Source organism: Haliotis rubra, unplaced genomic scaffold (genome assembly GCF_003918875.1).
Source record: "Haliotis rubra isolate DU_JTF1 unplaced genomic scaffold, ASM391887v1 Scf1371, whole genome shotgun sequence".
NCBI classification, from domain to species: Eukaryota; Metazoa; Mollusca; class Gastropoda; order Lepetellida; family Haliotidae; genus Haliotis; species Haliotis rubra.
The window spans coordinates 111,456-132,240 of NW_025765305.1; the positions used below are offsets into that span (position 1 = coordinate 111,456).

Sequence of the window (20,785 nt, forward strand, 5' to 3'; positions counted from 1 at the left end):
AGAGCAGGCGGAAGATACGGACAGCAAAAGTGTGTTGTTGTTTTGTTGGTTGGTGTTTAACGCCACACTCAACAATATTCCAGCAATATGGCGGCGATCTGTAGATAATCGAGACTGGACCAGTGATCGACATCATGAGCATCGAGCTCTGGGAATACGATGACATGTGTCAGCAAGTCTGACCACTTGATCCTGTCAGTCGACTTTTACAACAAGCATGGGTGACGGACAGACCAATTCTATCCCGGATCTTCGCGGGTAGTTATTGATGTACGCCGGTGTCAAAATAACGTATCGGTTCATGAATAATAGAGCCCGACCCTCCCAAACCAGGGGTCAGTAACATAAGCAGCACAAGGCTGATGCACATTCAGCCAGGTTACAATCTAAACCATATCTGTCCGAAACCAACCTCAGTGACCGCCTTGGAGATGGGGGCTGCCATGTGAGAACAGGTAAGATCTGATGGTAGCAAAGCGATATTCTTCATCATGGCGGACTGTATACAGTTGAGCCAAGCAAGTTATTGTTCGATAATTCTTTGTATATTTTCCACACCGTCGGTTTACAAAGACATTCAATCAAATGAGACGCAAAGATGGACCACCCAATTAAATTTAGCGGCCTCCAGGCATTGGTTACTGGGGACAAACATTCACCATCTGTAAAGAACTGCAGGTTAATACATCTTGTAGGATGGAAACACATCAAACAGTATACTACTTTCAACTGCATTGGCGGAAACGCAGTTCCAAAGAAAACAATGATCTTTTGACACGACGAAAAGAAAAGAAAAACAGAACAATTGTACGAGAGCCTGGCAGTTGCACTAACTCTGTTCTCAACTCTCATTGATCGATATGTATTGTGCTTTTACGATAGTAATTAGTAGAATGAATAGAGGGTGTTCTATACATGAGTGCAGTATCTGGGGAAGGTGTTCACTTGGAATTACAATGTTTAGTCGACCTCATGTCAAGTTCAACTTTTTAATATAACACTTTGTAGCACAATGATGCGAGAAGCGTTAGAGGTTGTCAGGTACACATGCATATCTGTCACTAATTCCCAATATGACCATTCAAGTCTCTTGGTTGATTTGGTCATGTTTGTTTGTTGTTTAACTCAGACAAGCAAGTAGGTAGGTAGGTAGGTAGGTAGGTAGGTAGGTGGGTGGGGTAGGTGGGTGGTGGGTAGGTAGGTGGGCAGGGGTGGGTAGGTGGGTGGCAGGTAGGTGGGTGGGTGGGCAGGTGGGTAGGTAGGTAGGTAGGTGGGTAGGTAGGTAGGTGGGTAGGTGGGCAGGTGGGTGGGTAGGTGGGCAGGCAGGCAGGCAGGCAGGCAGGTGGGTAGGTAGGCAGGTAGGTGGGTAGGTGGGCAGGGAGGTAGGTGGGTGGGCAGGAGGGAGGTGGGTAGGGTGGGCAGGTAGGTAGGTGGGTGGGTAGGTGGGTGGGGCAGGCAGGTAGGTGGGTGGGTGGTAGGTAGGTAGGTGGGTAGGTAGGTAGGTAGGTGGGCAGGGAGGTAGGTGGGTAGGTAGGTAGGTAGGTGAGTGAGTGAGTGAGTTATTATTTAACGTCACATCGGCAATATTTCAGCCATATCGTGACGAGAACACTTGACATTAAATAGAATATATATAGAAATAATAAAACCTGTCGACGAAGGACAGTAAAACAACTAGAATATCACAATTACAACTAAAACTAGTACTGAGAGTTAAAACTGATAGCACTATTTGGACAATACAATTTAAAAACAAGCCATAGATCGCCAACACCAGAAGGTAGATCACCAAACTAGGGACCATGGGGACTTACAGTACTTTGGCTACCTGCATGGACCCTAGTTGGATTCACACCATCCCTTCAGCTGCTGGCGATTGTAAGAAATGTTAGCTATAATTAAAAGACAAGAATGCTACGTCTAAAAATCCTGGTAAGTTTAAATTGACTTTGAAAGTTTTGGGACTTACGTACCCCCTCAGGAGGACAATAATTTTACACTACGTCAACCCCCTTTGAGGGTACAGCCACTAACAATCTCAGTAACTAATATAAACTACCAATAATAAAATATTTATCTATTTACAAATCAGTTAACAAATCTAATTCTCTTAAAAATTCAACTATTAAATGATAATTAACATTATAAAAAAGATCCTTCAATGTTTTGACACTAAAATATTTATCCCTTGTGATGGAATATTCAACACAGTCAAGCAGGACATGCTTGACCGTGATTCTTTCATCACAAGGGATACAAACTGGAGGATCCTCACCTTTCAATAGGTACACGCATGAGTATATCTTGTGTGGCCAATACGACATCGTCGTATGATGACCTCTTCAAATCTGGACTGACAACCCAAGTAGGTGTAACCGATAGTTGGTTTAATTGCATGTAATTTATTGATACCTACTTGGGTGTCCCACTTCTTTTGCATTAGATCGCGGATGTATGTTCTAATGCTGGCTTTATAATCAGAGTATGGGATAAGAACTGGTGTCACAGATGTGTTGAGGGCTGCCTTAGCAGCAAGATCAGCCATGGTGTTCCCAGAAATGCCAACGTGGCTGGGTAACCAACAAAAGACGATGTCGCATTGGCCAGGTAGGTAGGTAGGTGGGTAGGTAGGTGAGTGGCTGGGTAGGTAGGTCGGTAGGTAGGTGGGTAGGTAGCGAGGTGGGTATGTAGGTAGGTAGGTGGGTAGGTAGGTAGGTAGGTGGGTGGGTAGGCAGGAAGGTAGGTGGGTGGATAGGTAGGTAGGTAGGTAGGCGGGTAGGTAGGTAGGTAGGTTGGTAAAGTTGGTAGGTAGGTAGGTAGGTGGGTAGGTAGGTAGGTAGGCAGGAAGAGTTGGTCGGTTAAGTTGGTTGGTTAAGCTGGTTGGTTGGGTTGGTTGGCTGGTTGGTTGGGCTGGTTGGTTGGGTTGGTTGGTTGGGTTGTTTGGTTGGTTGGGTTGGTTGGTTGGGTTGTTTGTTTGTTTGGTTGGTTGGTTGGATTGGTTGGTTGGTTGGTTGGTTGGTTGATTTGGGTTTGTTGGTTGGTTGGGTTGTTTGTTTGTTTGTTTGTTTGTTTGTTTGGTTGGTAGGGTTGGGTTTGTTGGTTGGGTTGGTTGGTTGGTTGGTTGGTTGGGTTGGTTGGTTGACGCCACACTCAGCAATATTCCAGCTATATGGCGACTGTATATGGCGACAGTGATCAACAGCATGAGCACGATCTCCGCAATTGGGATACGATGACATGTCAGCCAAGTCAGCGAGCCTGACCACCCGATCCAGTCAGTCGCCTCTTACGACAAGCATGGGATAATGAAGACCAATATTCTAGCCGGGTCTGTAGGTATGTAGGTAAAAGTGGGCATCACTGCCACCATTTTAATCAATAATTTAACATCAAGATACAGTACTGTAACAGAATTCTCGTCACAGTGAGACGCCTGTGTCACGAACAATCCATACTCTGCCGATGGTATTTCGGAAATCTTTCGTTTAATTGTAAGGAAGGGGTGGAGTATTAATCGTTATTGTTTCTATGTAGCATATCATTTGTAATCAGCCATCAAGCATGCTTCAAACATTGGCGGATGTTTAATGTACGTCAACATATATTTATTTTCTTTGCCAGAAACGAAAATTCAATGAGCATCGTTTTGTTAGTTTGTCGAAGAACCTGAGTATTAACGCGTATGTTATTGATAAACATTTTACGTCGAATAAAACACAGGACCTCTTACAGTGTGCAGGTGTGAGAGTAGGCGGTGGCAATGTTCAATTTTATTCGTGTAGCATTTGGCAACTGTGTTCTGTTTACACGGTAATAAGGAGCTTTTGGTTCACGTCAATATCTTTGATATCTTTTCTTTGATGACACTGGTAGAAATTCTACTGTAAGGGAAGAGATCAGGTTTACACTGCATTGTGTTACAGTCTCGATAAAGGCTGGCGAACCGGAAAGCTAAAGTATACGAGTTTTCTTATCTCTTCATAAGAGGAGCGGTGGGGTATCCCAGTGGTTAAAGCGTTCGCTCGTCACGCCGAAGGACCGCGTTCGATTCTCCACATGCATGGGTACATTGTGTGAAGCCCATTTCTTATGTCCCCCGCCGTGATGTTGCCGGAATATGCTAAAAGCGGCGTAAAAGCCAACTCACTCACTCACCCACTCTAGGCTTGCTTTGTCTATGGATATTTAGGAGTCCCTACAGCGGCAATTATTGGTGCAGCTGTGAATTGGAGGAGCAATGTATCCACCTATGAGTTCGGGTGTATAAGGGGCGATGCTGTACCCTAGTAGTAAAAGCGTTGGCTCGTCACGCCGGCTCGTCCGTTGGCTCGTCCAGCAATATCACGGCGGGGGACACCATAAATGAGCTTCACACATTGCGCCCATGTTGGGATTCGAACCCGGGTCGACAGCGTGACGAGCCGACGCTTTAACCATTAGGTATCACAGGAATAGTGTTTAAAGCGAGGTTAATCAAAACAATCATTCACTCACTCGCTGGGTATTTTGTAAGTCCAGACACGTAGATTTGATTCCATTATAATTATTTTTGTTTAATGTCACGTTCAAACATGATTAAGGTCCTGGCATCAAAGGATACTTAAGCGATCATCATATTTTATTCGCCTATGTATACAAACTACACTGTAATGAAACAAATTGAGGTTCACATTTCTATAAGAAACAATGCTTCATACACATGGGTTTATTGAGATCACGTATCTCCTATCCACGAGCAGGTGCTGTATTTTGTAAAGATGTCTCAAATTGTCCTTTTTGTGAACCACGAGATCTGTTAACATGGCTCATGCGATTTTAGAATTACACGTCCATGATTTTCACACAAACAAATGTCAAGGTGGTGTAAAAGGAAATGGGTAAAGGAGGACGCGCCGCAACAGTTTTAATGGAAATGAAGATAAAAAAATGTGGAGGATTTTGTTTTGCCTCTAAGTACGATTTTCAATGTTGAATTTCTTGTTTTCTATCGTTATCACTTCGGGTAACCACTATATGTTCTTGATATAACCAATGCAGCATTTAAGCTGGTTTCAAACACCAAAGGGGATATCCCTTTGTCCGTAGTATGTCAAACTGGCCAACAGAAAAGGGGGGAAAGTTTGCCATCGTGAAAACCACGGGATTAAATCCAGGGATAGAGGAGGTTTATGAGGGCCTGTAAGTAGGTCACGACACTTTGCGAGACCCTAGTATTTCCGGTGACAAACTACGTTTCATACCCATTTGAATGGTCTCATGGTTGTCAGCTGACAGTAAGGAACTGATCATCTTTGCGGGAATAACACATTTCCGATCTAATCACCCTCAAATTAGCCAAATAATATTACGACTGTCAACAGCTGTGACAGCCAATGCAAGTATGGTTGAACACTTGGTTCGGTCTAGTAAAGTCATAGTTGGCGGTTGCGCAATTTGGAACTAGAACTGGAATATACGCTTGTCACCGGAAATGTGGTACCGGAAGTAAACTGGACACAGTCTCATACACCGCAAGTGGGAGCGCGCAAAGGGAGCTGGGAACCAGCTTGGTACTGGAAGTAGCCCCTCGCGAGACTTACAGGCCCTAAAGGGAGTGGATTGTTAATGAATGCGAGTCTGCCAATAAATCTTCCCCGGTGATCCAGCGTCTTTTCTCTAGGGAATGCATGTTGTTAGTTTTGCCTGTGAGTAACCCGTGACAAATTCACACACACTGTACAACGCGCCAAAATCACACTGGAACGACTTCCATTTCGGTGAGCCTTTGTTCTTCCGGGCGCAGGGTTTAGTATTATCCGGGTTATCCGTGTCCCAGTTGAGGTAGTCACCGTAGGTTGCTCCCGTCTCCCATGTCCACTGGATCCCGTCATACTTGGCTCCGAAGAAGAATCCACCATCTGTAGGAAGGAAAAGCTTAAACACTGAATGTCGCAAGATAAAAAGGATTAAGGTGTAAAACAACATACTCTGAACAATTTCGATCCACCTGACCTTACTGATGTAATGTAAGAGGGAGTGGGGGTCGGGGTGGGGGTGGGGGGTCCATACTCTTACCAAATGACAATCCTTCAGTTAACACAACTCTCCAAATACAAACATTGTGTTGTATGACACCACAGACATGGAGATCTGCCAGTTGGTATCAATGCGTTTTGAGCCAAGCATATATAATAGTGAAATATTGTCTAGAATTGAATTTCAACATACAATGTATCTCCCTTGAAGTTAACTTCACTTGTTCTATATCTTCTTCAGGACTGTCTTGTTGAATTGTAATCCCTGGTCTGTCAACCTGTCCACCACAGTTGCAACTGGTTCTTGATCCTTGTTAAATCTTTGCCAAAGCAAGTGTTTCCAGGGACCTGGGTGCTGTTGTACAAACCAACTTTAGCGCTAAGACTACCTCAGGTCTGTGTTAAGATATGTGAACTACGGTTATCTTAGCGCTGAGATCGTTTTGTACAATATCACCCTGATCTGCCTACTAAACTCTCTTACACATTCCTGCACCTTGAATGGTGGTACTGTGATGAAGCACACGCCGTCGTGAAATTCCTGGATGTGCATTAGCCTTCATTCCATTCGAGAGCATTGCAGGAGACTGTAGTGTTAAACCTGTGGCACCAGATGCTTATGAAGGATTTCCCTCGGTCCATATTGTCATGCATCTGCTCTCCAGTACTAGGATGTGGACAGCATCGATGTTCACCTTGGTGGTTGTGGGTAGATCCAGAGCTGGGTCATCTTCCAAAATTTCTCTTCAAAGCTGAAGCTACTCCACCCAATAGCCATGGTGATGGGACCTCATGGGTAAATGCTTGTTCGATATTCGATTATTCCATTCAATGCTAATATGTTAGGTGATTCAGAGTCTGCAATTATTTGCGAATCACTGGACAGAAGAATGGTAGATTGCGAATTCAAAGACATAACAAACACATACTAGTGCATCGTGTGTTACATATATGTATACTTAGCCACATCGGCCTCGTAATGTTAAAGGTGTGAAGTGAAATATCTTTTAAGCATTTTTCTGCCACAATGTATTTTTCTGGTTCAAATCGCAACCCCTTCCAATGCCAGTATATCACATGGTTGGTCCCTAACATATAGGGGGAGTGGGGTAGCCCGGCGGTTAAAGCATTCCATTTTCACGCCGAAGACCCGGGTTCGATTCCCTGTATGGGTAAATGTGTGAAGCCCATTTCTGGTATCCCTCGCTGGGATATATTGTAAAAACACTTCCTACTTTTTCGCACCACCTCTTTGAACATCAATCAGCAAATAGTTAAAACAAAACCTGTTGATCTTCAGGTGCAAATTGGTGAAAAGTCAACATTATTTGATCGAAACAAAGTCTCTTGAAAACAATTTAGATTTACAAATTGACAGGATCTCATTGACAATGAAAGATTTATTTAGTTAGATGAGCACAACGTACCGTAGCTGGTGGCATAGTCAGCCAGGAAGGTGTCCCGAGCGGCGGAATTGACAGCCATGAGTTGTCCCCCCATGGTCTGACATGTTGCTCGGTGACTATCAGCAGTAGTCATTGTGTTCAGGACTTTATGGCAGATTTCTCCAGCGCTGTCATACGCGAAACCTTTGTCCAGCGGACACTCTGAATGTGGACCTAAATGAAAACAAACGATCGTCAGTGCATAGATATGTAAGGCGTCCATTACTGCCAGGGACGTTGCGTGACTACCCCAGAGGTTGATACTCATGGGTCCAAATCCAATACAATATGTTTTTGATTGCTCGTCAGTGATTGTGCCTTAAACCAAAGTTGTAAACATCCAAGTCCTGTATCAGTTCTGGATACTGGTCGAAACAATCATTAGACTCCAAACATCAGTTTCCTAACTGACAGGGTAGAGAACAGGTCGACCAAAACTAGAGCTGGAATGATAGAGAGTGACTTGGTTTAAAGCAGCGTATAAATTTCCTGCCTGCCCGACCGTCCGGAACGGTCTTTAAGTTTGAGGTGTTTAAGGTATTATGATAATTATGTTAAACTATTTACGATTGGACAATTCATTTTTAATAACCAATCACAACACATGTACTTTCAGTTTACCTTAACTCGGCGCATTGCCTGTTAGTGCTATGTTGTTCATTGCGCTGCCTACAAACAGTATTCAGTAACCTGATTTTTTTTTCATTGTTGAAAACCGGACAGGCAAGTTTGTATCCTGACTGGTATGTTTTTAAAGTTACCAGTCCGGCTGTCTGGCTTGGACTTTTGACACTGTTTAAAGGTGGCTTGAAAAGAACATGCATTACTCTCATCTTGGTATATCCTCACAATACAAGTGACCGTGCTGTGCCAATGATCTACGCCAAGCATCTCAGCCACAAATACCGTTTGTGCTCAGGTTACAAATTACCCACTTGAAGACAAAAAGAGAATTCAAATTGTTCTTTGTTTTTTTAACGTGGAAGCTGGTACTGTAAAAGTCCTGGCAACAAAGGAGTACCGTTTACATAAAAGTCGAATTCGGAGAATCCCTTCGTCAGAGTTAAATTTTCTTACCCTATCGGCCGTGGCCACGTCCTGCAAACGACTTTAGCCCTAAGACGACCGTAAGCTAAGGTATTGGAGTTACCATCAAACCCAATACAAAGTTGGTTGGTTGGTTGGTAGTTTAACGCAGCACTCAGCTATATGCCAGCTATATGGCGACGGTCTGTAAATAATGGAGTTTCGACCAGACAATCAAGTGATCACCGTCATGAGCATCTATCTTAGCAACTGAGAACCGATGACATGTGTCAACCAAGTCAGTGAACATGACCACCAGATACCGTTAGTCGCCTCTTACGACTAGCATGTGTTACTGAATACCAATTCTAATCTGGATCTTCACTGGTAAGGGAAATCAGATTAGAGAAACCTTCGGTATCATGTTTATAAGACACTAATTTTGAGTCCACCGTTCCCACGAAAGGCTGTGAGTTTTTACAGTTAGAGCCAATGTTCTCATGAATGGTTACTATATTGTATTATCCGACAGACCATTGATGATATTTGGCGTTTTTTATAGTGTCCACACATCGTAAAATCAACGCAGACAAAGCGACAGTGAAAAGGAAACAAGCTACCCTATGAATACAGCTTTTTCTAAATTTAAATACTCTTATCTTAACTTTAGGGCTTAGATACAGGAATGCAAAATATTACTTTGGTGGGTGAGTGAGGTGGATTATATATTATCTGGACATGCATGCCTTAAGGTAGATGATTCTAATGTTAGATCTACTGTAGGAGATCTGTCGGGTAATCCCATCTGTGCCATACGAACGATTTATGGAAGCTATTGATGTTTAAAATTGTTGTCTATTTTTGGTTTAACGCCTCACTACAATATGAGCCCTATGCTGATAACCTTTTGGATCGGGTCGTCAAGCTCGGTTGGATGACAGCGATTCGCCGATCATAATATCTGTTCCAGAATCGATTTTTTACAGAAAAAATGCCCAACTTGAATAACCACTACGAACGTGCTTCAAACTTACCTCACAGAAGATCAATATGGAAAGCAAAATAACTTCAACTGTGATTCGCCGATCATAATATCTGTTCCAGAATCGATTTTTTACAGAAAAAATACCCAACTTGAATAACCACTACGAACGTGCTTCAAACTTACCTCACAGAAGATCAATATGGAAAGCAAAATAACTTCAACTGTTGTATTGTTATTCCAAAAATTATTTAAAATCATGTTAATAACTGTGTCCGATCCATCTGTGATTGTGTCAAATCTTGCGTTAAATCAAATAATATGTTTTCCGAAATGTTCCAGTGTAATATTGGAGTGCGTCAAGGGTGTGTCTTAAGCCCCTTTCTATTTTCTATTTTTATAGATGATTTGGTTAGTGAACTTGAGTCATCTTGTTATCCTGGTATACAGATGCATCCAGAACTAACACAAGTATTTCTCCTGCTGTTCGCTGACGACGTAGTACTCCTCTCCGATACTGTCTGTGGCCTACAAAAGCTTGTAAATATCTGCTTTGTGTCAAAATATCAACCCCTAATCACATCGTTCGGGGTGAGTGTGGCAGATACCCTGTCTATCTTTATGCTTACAAACGTTGTATTAAATACTGGTATAAACAGTACTGTTGAATATGCCAGCATCTCGTTTGCCCAGAAAGTGCTATAACTTATTATTGTTAGATGCTAGCCATGGTAAAACAAATTGGGTATCAAAACTTAAGTTATTACTTTACAATATGGGATTAGGATATATATGGGAAAGACAGTATATTAGTAGCTTAAATTCCTTCCTGTCTGAATTTGTGATCAGTGCTCAACATATATTCCATCAAGAATGGCATAACTCGTTATCATCAAGTTCTAAAACTTATTCATATTTTCTTTTCAAGTGTAATCTATCTATGGAACCATATCTTAGTGTTATTAACATTAGTAAATGTCGCAGTGCACTCACACAGTTTCGCTGTGGTTCCCATCAATTAAATATTGAGACAGGTAGATAGACAAATAAGCCCAGACATCACAGGTTATGTAACATGTGCGACAATGGATATATAGAAAACGAGTATCATTTCCTTTTAGTGTATACTGCATACAGTTCCTTGCGCACTATATATATTCCTGCCAAGTTTTACACATACCCTTCTTTGTCAGATTTCAATATATTGATGACCTCAAACAATACCTTTGTCATCAGAAATGTAGCAATGTTTATTTATTATGCTGTAAAGCACCGCCAACCATATATGGCTGCAAATATTTAACATAGCTTGCACGTGACAACCATGTAGATAGGCATACACACTTGAATATAGATTATTCCGGCACTTTACTCCAAATGAAATAGCCCTCTACAATTATTGAAAGCATAATCGTGTCTCTAAGTGATTACATGTTTGTATTCAGGGTTTCCGGACAATACCTTATTCTATGTTCAAATTCAGGTCAATATGTAGATAAAGAAATGCATGTTATTAGATAAACATTCCTCTATTGCATTAGCATGTACATGCACCACTTCATATGTATGTAGAAAATGCGTTTTGGGAATTTAGATATTATCATAGATCGGAGGATTCTTTTAACACGAACCTTACACAACACAATCACGTGAACTACAAAATGTATAAAAAAAACTAAGGAAGGTAAAGGAATAATTATTCATTATTTATTCAATGTTCAGATAATGTTTTAACTACTTTGCATCGATTGGAACTGGATATTGGAATTGTGATATAATGATAGTGTAGTCGTGCATCATTTGAACATGATACTGTCTTGTTGGCAACGTTTCTTAAGCGTCTTTATGAAGCTGGGCCCACTTTAAATATCCCCTTGTATTTCTCAGCAATGTATTCATTACAATTGATCTTCGGCACAATCATATAAAAAGAGGTGGATTTTTATGTGCAACCAGCATCGATATTGCATTCCAAGGAACCGTGGAAGTGATGAACTTGTGGTTCTAATGTGGTTCTAATGTTGGCGTGGCAGTTTTAGGATAAAAGCTTTTCTGGCTTGCGTACTGCTACGTCTTCATTCTCCGAATCCCAAATGAAGGAGTGAATTCAGTTCGTCATTAAACCTCTCACGGGGGTACTAGAAGAATCCATAAATGGTAGTTAATTTCTTTTATTCAGGGTACTGAAGAGGCCACAGGCCTATAGTACAATACAAGTGTGTACAGTCACATGGTATTTAAAACAAATCTTCTATTGTTGAACCCATGATAGATGTACAATGATAGATTTTTAACAATTTGTAGATTTGTTACTTTCAACAATAACCTTAATTTATATTCACGGTGATTGATGCGGTAAAATGGGCGGGGGATAAGTAACATTCTAAAATTGCGAAAATACGGACAGACTAATATAAAATGATACTCATCTTCTATCACCCGTAATGGTTGTTGGTATATACTAAAGAAGTAGTGATCTATTTAGTTATACATTTTCCAGAAAAAAACATGTAGAGGCAATTATTACAGCCACTCCAAGAGCGTTTTAATTAGGAGCTCACTGCACAAATTGTCGCCGAGCACATGTTGTCGCAGTGTAGGCCTACATAGCAACTCCATAACTTTAAAATGACAACATTTTATACAGGAGAATGCTTTAGAGGTAATATTATTGTATTTAGAAATTATATAAATTACCCAGCAAACCCAGGTTACTGACATGCCACTGTCGGGGTCTATCACATGCAAGTTCCATACAACATGAGGCATACACATTTAATGATAAAACATTTCCAGTTTGTAGTCGAACATTAATATCTTCAGTTAAATTATTCTTATTTTCATATAAGACACTTTAATGTAGTACCCATTCTTATTGAAGTACCAGTTGCATATATTATACGTACTGAGGGCAAATAAAAAGGTCATGAAAAGCAAAGTATTAATAGAGTCTGCATTCTTAACATCCTGAGGTGAGGTGAGGTGAAATTTGCTTTAACATCGTGCTTGAGTATATTTCGTTCATATGACGACGTGCATTCGTGTGTATGTGTATGTGCGGCTGCTTGTACTAGCCCAGATTTAAGCTGGTTTTATAGTGCTAGCCCACTGAGATACCATGCTGCAGTAAAGCATGAATACCTCACTCAGACACATTATACTTGTTGTACCCATTAATGCCGAGCGCCAGGCAGGGACCAACAAGTACCATATTTTAACGTCTTTTGGTATGACGCGGTCGGGGATCGAACCCGCGACCTTCGGCTCTCCGGGCGGACGCTCTAACCACTTAATATTCTGAGTCATCTAAACATCTATCATACTTATGGCCTTCGGATCACTGCAACCACACACATGTCGTCGATGGTGACGAGCGGCAAAACAATGTAGCGGGAACTTTGGCGTACATTGTCGCTATGAGACTCCTGTTACCTCCGTCATACGATATGGTATTCTGTTTGTTAAAAATTCAAACGGAATAAATGTAGCCGTTGATAGGCAACACAGGTAAATAAATACGAAGTGCTCAATTTCTATCGCATGTGTCTTCGGTTCGTTAGGTAACGAATTGGACAGACTTAGTGACTTACACACGTCAAGAACAAATAAACACTGCATCGACCAAAGGTTACCTTCAAGCAACTAATGTGTACAAAGAAAACAGCAGAATTGAAAAAAAGTTATCGAAGTTTACTAATAGCTATGTATATTGACACAGTCTACATGTTAGCTGTGCCCCGTCAAGTGTCTTTTTCTATGTACCCCGATGGTTTTGTTCTCTTGTACCACCTTTAGAATGGTTGAATGAGAATACAAAAGTTGACAATAAAACTCCGGGAAGGAAAAAGGAACTTTCAAACACGTATGTTTAATTATGGGGTATCTGAAAAAGTCTGGTCTTGGAATTAAATTAGCATTAGTTCAGTTAGTCATGATCTGTTCAGTTACTCATGATGTCAAATAAAGTGACGTATGTCAATAATCAATTCTGTATTCTGACACGAAAATGTTTCTTTCAAATTTGATGTTATATGACCCTAAACAGGCAGTCTAAACTAGTTTATCTTACGTCACAAACAAATGTCGCTTTCTGATTGGCTGAGCGCTCTTCTATTACTTTCAATGTATCCCGCTTACAAGCGAGTAACATTTCAATGTACCCCCGCTGTCAATGGCAACTCATTTGGTACTTCATGGTAGTAATTCGTTATCTCGAATTACATTGAATCACGTATGACGTACGGAAATTACCGATGTTTTGCGAATGCAAATCGATGAAAGGGAGATAACTCTAAATCTGTTTTTCCCTTCAGCAAAATCTAGCGATGGCTACAAAATGATTTTTACCCGTGCTTCAAACAATTCAAAATTAACATTAAGGTGTTCGGTAAGATAAATATACTCTGCAAAAAAGAAACGCACAGGTGAAAACTCAGGAATGTAAACACTTTATTTTGTTTCCAAATAAAACTTTAACTAATGATCGCACGAACGTAAAATTTCACATGGATGTTGTCAAGAGTCAGCTTTACAACATGCAGCTATCATTTGTCTCTGAAACCATTGCACCGGGCGTACAGATGGCGTGGAGGTCAGTACCTGTTGTGACCACCTCGAGCTTGCAACACAGCTTGGCACCTCCTGTCCATGGACATGATCAGTCTTTGAATCCGTGCTTGGGGGATCCTCCTCCATTCCTCCTGCAAGGCTTGAGACAGTTGTTGCAACGTTTGGGGTTGAGGCTGACGACGTCGAACGCGTTTCCCAAGCTGGTCCCACAAATGCTCTATTGGGTTCAAATCGGGGGATTTTGAAGGCCAGGGAAGAACTGTGATGTTCTGATTCGTCAGGTAGTCCATCGTGATGCGAGCCACGTGCGGTCTGGCGTTGTCCTGTTGGAAAACGTGACGTTGAGGGTTGATGACGGGTAAAAGATGACGTTGCAGAATTTCATCCCTGTAACGAATTGCAGTCAGGTTACCACGGACGTGCACCAAGTCACTTCTCCCGTTGTAAGAAATGGCCCCCCATACCATCACACTTCCCCCTCCAAATCTGTCCGCTTCAACTACACAATTACGGGCGTAACGTTCGTTTCTCCGTCTATAGACCCTCGTCCTACCATCGTGTCTTTGAAGTTGGAAACGAGATTCGTCGCTGAACCAAATTCGCTGCCAATGTCTCCAATTCCATCTCTGGACGTTCCTGCACCATCGAACACGTGCCAGGCGATGATGAGGTCGTAGTGTGCATCCTACGTGAGGTCGTCGAGGGCGTATCCCGTGCTGTCTGAGGCGATTTCTGATGGTCTGGGCGGAGACGCGGCGAAGACCTGGGACGTTCTCTGCTGTTTGTGTTGCTGGGACGGCCCGGTTACGTAAATGGAACACCCGGATGTAGCGGTCCTGTGCAGCATTGGTTACCCGTGGTCTACCACTCCGAGGTCGGTCGCGGGTCGAGCCCAGTTGATTGTAGCGCCTCCATAAACGGGAAATTGTTGTGTGATGCACGTTGAAGTGTCTTGCAACTGATGACTGAGATTCGCCAGCCTCAAGACGTCCGATGGCGATGTTCCGGTCAGCTTCGCTAAGTCGTGGCATGTTGAATTCGTCAGTAAACTGGCGTTGAAAGTGAATTGAACACGTTAAACTGCCTTCCTCATATACCCTACACACTGGTGCATAGGTGAAGCAACTTTCACGTGCATATCGTTCGAAGTGTCATTTACACGTGAAAATTTCATGATATTTTCAAAAACCATCATCAAACAACAATATTTCATGAAATGGTGTGTTTGAGCGATATTTAATGGATATGAACAAGTATACATTATGTTTGGTTAAAGTAACCGGGTTTTGTTTGCATAGAAATTAAATAAAGTTAATTTTAAATTTCATTATCACCTGTGCGTTTCTTTTTTTTTGCAGAGTACGTTGTTCACTGGTACCTCGGGGCCCATGGGTTGATGTACCCTCGATGTTTGTTTATGTTCCCCTTCGGGCGCAGGGAACATAAACAAACATCGAGGGTACATCAACCCATGTCCCCTCGGGACCAGTGAACACCTTATAATGTACTATTTCGTGAACGAGCGTGTATTGAACCCCACTTTGATCGGTTTTTACGTCATGTCAATGCCGGACTGTTTAATGTAGGAGTGTAGCCCGAAGTGAAAATCATCACATTGTCTCAGTTATTTGCGAGTGTTACTTACTCAGGTTCATGACAGGCTTCATTGAGTTGGACATGGAACTTACTGTGTTTTCTCAAATAAAATTCCATCAGGTAGAGCAAGACTACATACTGAAGCAAACTGTCGAATATAGTGTTTATAATAACAAACAATATGTTTGCCTCGAATAGCTGAAATGTTGCTTAAAGGGGAAGTGTACACGAAATATTCACCTTTTTTTCTTATGTGAACCAAAATGGACCTTTTTAATTACTTAATATCAATGTTTGAAAATATACACTCATTTTTCTTACAATGAAAGGATAACCCGAAATATAAGTGTTGAAATGTTGTGCCATTATGAGGCCTCTGTTTGCCGAGCTAAACGGGCCAGAGTTACCGCCCTTTGATTATGAAGTAATTGGTGCCAGTTGATTTAGACTGGGTTCCTGTCTAGTACCAAAGCAAAAGATGTAAATACTGACATTAATCACGTGAAAACAAAATATGTAAAAATACGAAAGAAACATTACAACTGAAAATGTAAGCAGCAAGATAGAAATGATCATGTGTATTTTCATTCACAATCTCACCTCAATGGAAGTATCAAACAGCAATTTGGATGACAGATAATCGCCAATCGTTGTAAGTTAGTTTAATCAATACTGCGAAATGTCGAGCTTGAGGAAAATGGTTTTTACGTGCTAGGTGGGGGCAGGGCATATGATCACGATAGGTTTGACCTGATACTGGCTTCTACAGCAGATATACAAATTGAGATGATAATATTTAATTGATATATAAATTATTTGATATTATCTGTCACATTTTGTGAGGTGAAACTGGGTTTAACTTTGCGTTCAGTATTACTGCAGATACACGTGCCTGGCCATAAGCGTGTGTATCTCTTATAGTGTGTGACCGCTTGTGCCTGTACTTACATTTGGGTATAAAAAATAACCCATTGATATGTCAGCCATCGGTTTAAGTTGAATACCACATGTAGTCACAGTTGATCAACTCCGAGCCGAACAGCCCTTGTTTCATACCGTTAATGACGATAGGCACGGTAACAACAAGTAGCATATTTCAACGTCTTTTGATATGATGAGGCCGGGAATCGAATAACCGGACCTCCGGTCTGCGGGTACACACTCCATACCTTTGAGAGAGTGAGTGAGTCTAGCTTTACGCCGCACAATATTCCAGCTATATGGCGGCGGCCTGTAAATAATCGAGTCTGGACCAGACAATCCAGTGATCAGCAGCATTGAACATCGATCTACGTAATTGGGATACGATGACATGCGTCAACCAAATCAGCGAGCCTGACCACCCTATCCCGTTAGTTGCCTCTTACGACGAGCATATGTTACTGAAGACCAATTCTAACCCGGACCTTCACGGGCCCATCCCTTGGACCTTAGAGGAGTCTTGTACCAAAGAAGTGTCAGGTGATATATTTCATATCATAAATAAATATTTCATTTTTCGGCTTTCTAACCATTAATCAAACTTACCAACGACCTTAAAATTTCCAGATTTGACGATAATATACACCACCGACTCTTCCGCAGTCATCGTAGACGTAGGAGTGTCATAATTGTTCCTGTCAAAATGGCACGTGGACGTCCCGGAATCATAGAATATAGAATTACAATTTTCGTTGTAAAAACACTTCACAATGCAATCTGTCTGTGACGAAGAGGAACTTGTGTCCAAGCCAGGTTGTAACATCCCAGGAAACACAATAGACAGAGCAAACAATACACTCGTCATACCCACTTCAGCTGCTGTAACTAACACGCAATGAACACAGCGTTAAACACTACAGGCATGGTATCCCGCTTAGCCAAGCATCCACGCTTGAAATGAACATGACACGTACAATCCGCGCACCTGTATGGCCACATCAGTAAGAGCCAGTATGGTAGAGCACGACACAGCGATCGATCGTAAATTAGCTACAAGAGAGAGATTGTATATTGGATTATTCCATGGAAATTATTGGGTAAAATGCTCTGTTTCCGTTTACATGACTTTCTTTCGTAAAAGGTAAATATGATGTGAGTAATATTTGTACCATAATTTCCATTTTCAATGACTGAATGTTGCAGTTCACAACATGAGTGAGTGAGTTAATATGTAACGTCACATCGGCAATATTTCGGCCATATAGTGACGGGAACAAGGTAATTTATATCAATATTAAAAACAATAAATTTAGAACATAAAAACCTGTCATCGAAGGACAGTAAAAATACTAGAGCATCACAGATATAAAATTAAATCAGTAGAGACAGTACAAAATAAAAACGGGCTACAGATCACCAACAACTGAAGGCAGATCACCACACTAGGGTCCATGGGGACTTACAGTACTTTTGCTACCTGCATGGACCCTAGCTGGATTTACACCATCCCTTCAGCTGCTGCCGATTATGCTGAGTTTTAGCCATTATTAAAAAGAACAAATATACTACGTTTACAAGTTTGGTAGAGCTAAATTAACTTTGATGTTTTGGGACTTATGTACCCTCTCAGGGGGACAATACTTTTACGATACTTTAACCCCCTTTGAGGATACAGCCACTAACAATCGCAGTTGCTAATTCATACTACCATGTTTAAAATACCATTCATTTGTTTACAAAACATATTATTAAAAATTTATGTAATAATTCTATTTCTTTTTAAAATTCAATTATTAAATGATAATTAACATTATCAAAATGATCCTTAACTGTTTTGACATTGAAATATTGATTCCTTGTGATGGAATAATCAATACAGTCAAGCAGAACATGTTTGACAGTGATTCTCTCACCACAAGGGATACAAAACGGACGATCTTCAACGGAGTATATCTAGTAAGGCCAATACGATATCGTCGCATAATGACCTCTTCAAGTCTGGACTGACAACCCAAGTAGGTGTAACCAATATAGGGCTTTATCGCATGTAATTTGTTTTCACCTACTTGAGTGTACCACTTCTTCTGCATCAGATCACGGATGTACAATCTAATGGCTGCTTTGTAATCGGAGTATGGAATAAGAAGTGGTGTCACACATTTGTTGAGTGCTGCCTTGGCAGGAAGATCAGCCATTATGTTAGCAGATATTCCAACATGGCTGGGTAGCCAAGAGTGGACGATGTCGTATTGGCCAGTAGCAAGATCGTTATATAATTCAATAATTTCTAACAAAAGGGGATGTTTGCTAGAAAGACTTTTAACAGCCTGAAGGCAAGAAAAGGAGTCAGAAAAGATTACGTATTGCTTATATTTTGGGTGTTTATTAATATATTTAAGAGCCGTTAGTATTGCGTTTGCTTCTGCTGTAAAAATAGAGCTATTATTCGGTAATCGAGAAGATAATATTCTGGATCCAATGACAGTAGCACAAGCCACTGCGCAACCATCCTTGGATGTTCAAACAATAGATATTTCAAATTCCGTATAATTAGTAAAGGGTCATACGAATGCATATTACTGCTGAGCCACGAGCGAAGGAGAGAGAAAATAGATATATGGAACTGTCGTGTTAAAGTGAGTGAGTGAATGTAGTTTTACGCCGCTTTTAGCAATATTACAGCAATACACGGCGGAGGACACCAGAAATGGGCTTCACACTTTGTACCCATGTGGGGAATCGAACCCGGGTCTTCGGCGTGACGAGCGAAAGCTTTAACAACTAGGCTACCCCACGCCCCTGTCGTGTTAAATGTAATATATACTACATCGTGTTATTTGTTAGATGTTTAACATAATTTCTCTCTTCTAAAATGAACTTCGAACGAACTTGACAACGACGACTAAACGACTGAAGAAAGCATGGAGAATGTTGTGCCATGTCTGCAACAACGTTTGTCCAATTCAGCTAACGACAGTGCGCGATACGTGACATCACATTTCATGCAAAGTGCTTTGCTACGTATTTATTTAGGGGTATTTTTATAACTTTTCAAATAACTTTTATCTTAAGCAATTATATGATATGCACAGTTACTTGTTTCCGTCAGTATATATTTATACTTATGACTAATATTGACACCTGGACAATAGAAGACGACCTGGTGTAGCCATAAACGTGTTTGCACCAAAAAGACATTATTATGTTTTATCATGTCAAATTAGTGCCCATTCCTTTCACTCTGATTTCAAAGGACAGTGACAGTTGTCGTGACATCAGGATGTAGATTAAGCAGATCCTCTTGGGAAATCTGTTGATTTGGTGCCACGCTAAAGATGAAGCTTTGTGAAACAATACACACTGTTAGAGTCATTGAAGCAACTCGCGCGTTTGTTGCATTTGTGTTTACAATGCTGTGTGTTAAAAATCTTGTTTACTTGAGATACAAAATTACAAAATTTAAATGTGTTTTATACACATGTATGTTGACTACGTTAAAGTGAGTGTAGAGATAGTATATGTTGAATACGTTACTGTAACTGTATATATATGTATGTTAAATACCTTGTTGTGAGTGTAGATACACATGCATACTATTAAAAAAGAATTAAAATAAAAGAAACGCATAAACCCGGAAATCCGTTGCGAAAATGTTGTATTTTCAAACATGTATAACTCGTCCACAAATAGACTTTAGTGCATGAATTTTTACATCAGTTTAGAAGAAGGTAATGTCTATACAACCAAGTGGATAATTTCAGATAACGGAGACGTTCAGCGCGATGGTGACCACTTAGCATGGTCCCGATTTCGGGGCTCCTGGCTCTCAGTCCAAGAACTCTCAACCTGTTCCGTACAGTTTGAACGGATATCCTCTGGGCATGCTGGCTGCTGTCTCGCAGCCGTGGCAGTACGATCACGCAAATGTAGTACCCGGATGTACGGATCTTTGGCTGCAGTGGTGACTCGACGTACGGTCATTTGTTATACCTGTTTGGTTGTAGCGAGCTGCAAGCCGTGGTATCGTGCTCAGGCTAACATTCAGACGCCTGGCAACAGAACATTAGTAATCTCCAGCGTGCATCCCTTCAATGGCAGTGTTCCGTGTCACACCGTCAAGACGTGGCGTAGTGATTTGACCTTAAAACTCCTTCAAAACGAATGCCGATTTCCGAAAGTAATCTGGAGTTTTATAGCTAGACAGTGCATGTTCTTTGCTGCACAATTTCAAC

General features: G+C 41.2%; 1 protein-coding gene across 1 annotated transcript; it reads right to left on the reverse strand.

The window, feature by feature from the left end:
• Positions 1-4,805: 4,805 nt before the first annotated feature.
• LOC124268343 lies at positions 4,806-17,520 on the reverse strand. Its single transcript, XM_046703318.1, has 3 exons — positions 17,160-17,520; positions 7,442-7,633; positions 4,806-5,897 (listed from the first exon to the last, which is right to left on the reverse strand). Exons 1-3 carry the CDS (start codon positions 17,416-17,418, stop codon positions 5,656-5,658), a joined length of 693 nt encoding a protein of 230 aa, XP_046559274.1. The 5' UTR covers positions 17,419-17,520; the 3' UTR covers positions 4,806-5,655.
• Between the last annotated feature and the right edge of the window lie 3,265 nt (positions 17,521-20,785).

What these genes read in the sequence shown, in the direction of transcription:
- LOC124268343 (XM_046703318.1), bottom strand. Translation starts at nt 17,418, where the DNA reads ATGACGAGTGTATTGTTTGCTCTGTCTATTGTGTTTCCTGGGATGTTA. An exon ending in TGGAAATTTTAAGGTCGTTG is followed by an intron (nt 7,634 to 17,159) that starts GTAAGTTTGATT and finishes GTTTTCATTTAG; the next exon opens with GTCCACATTCAGAGTGTCCG. An exon ending in TGACTATGCCACCAGCTACG is followed by an intron (nt 5,898 to 7,441) that starts GTACGTTGTGCT and finishes TCCTTCCTACAG; the next exon opens with ATGGTGGATTCTTCTTCGGA.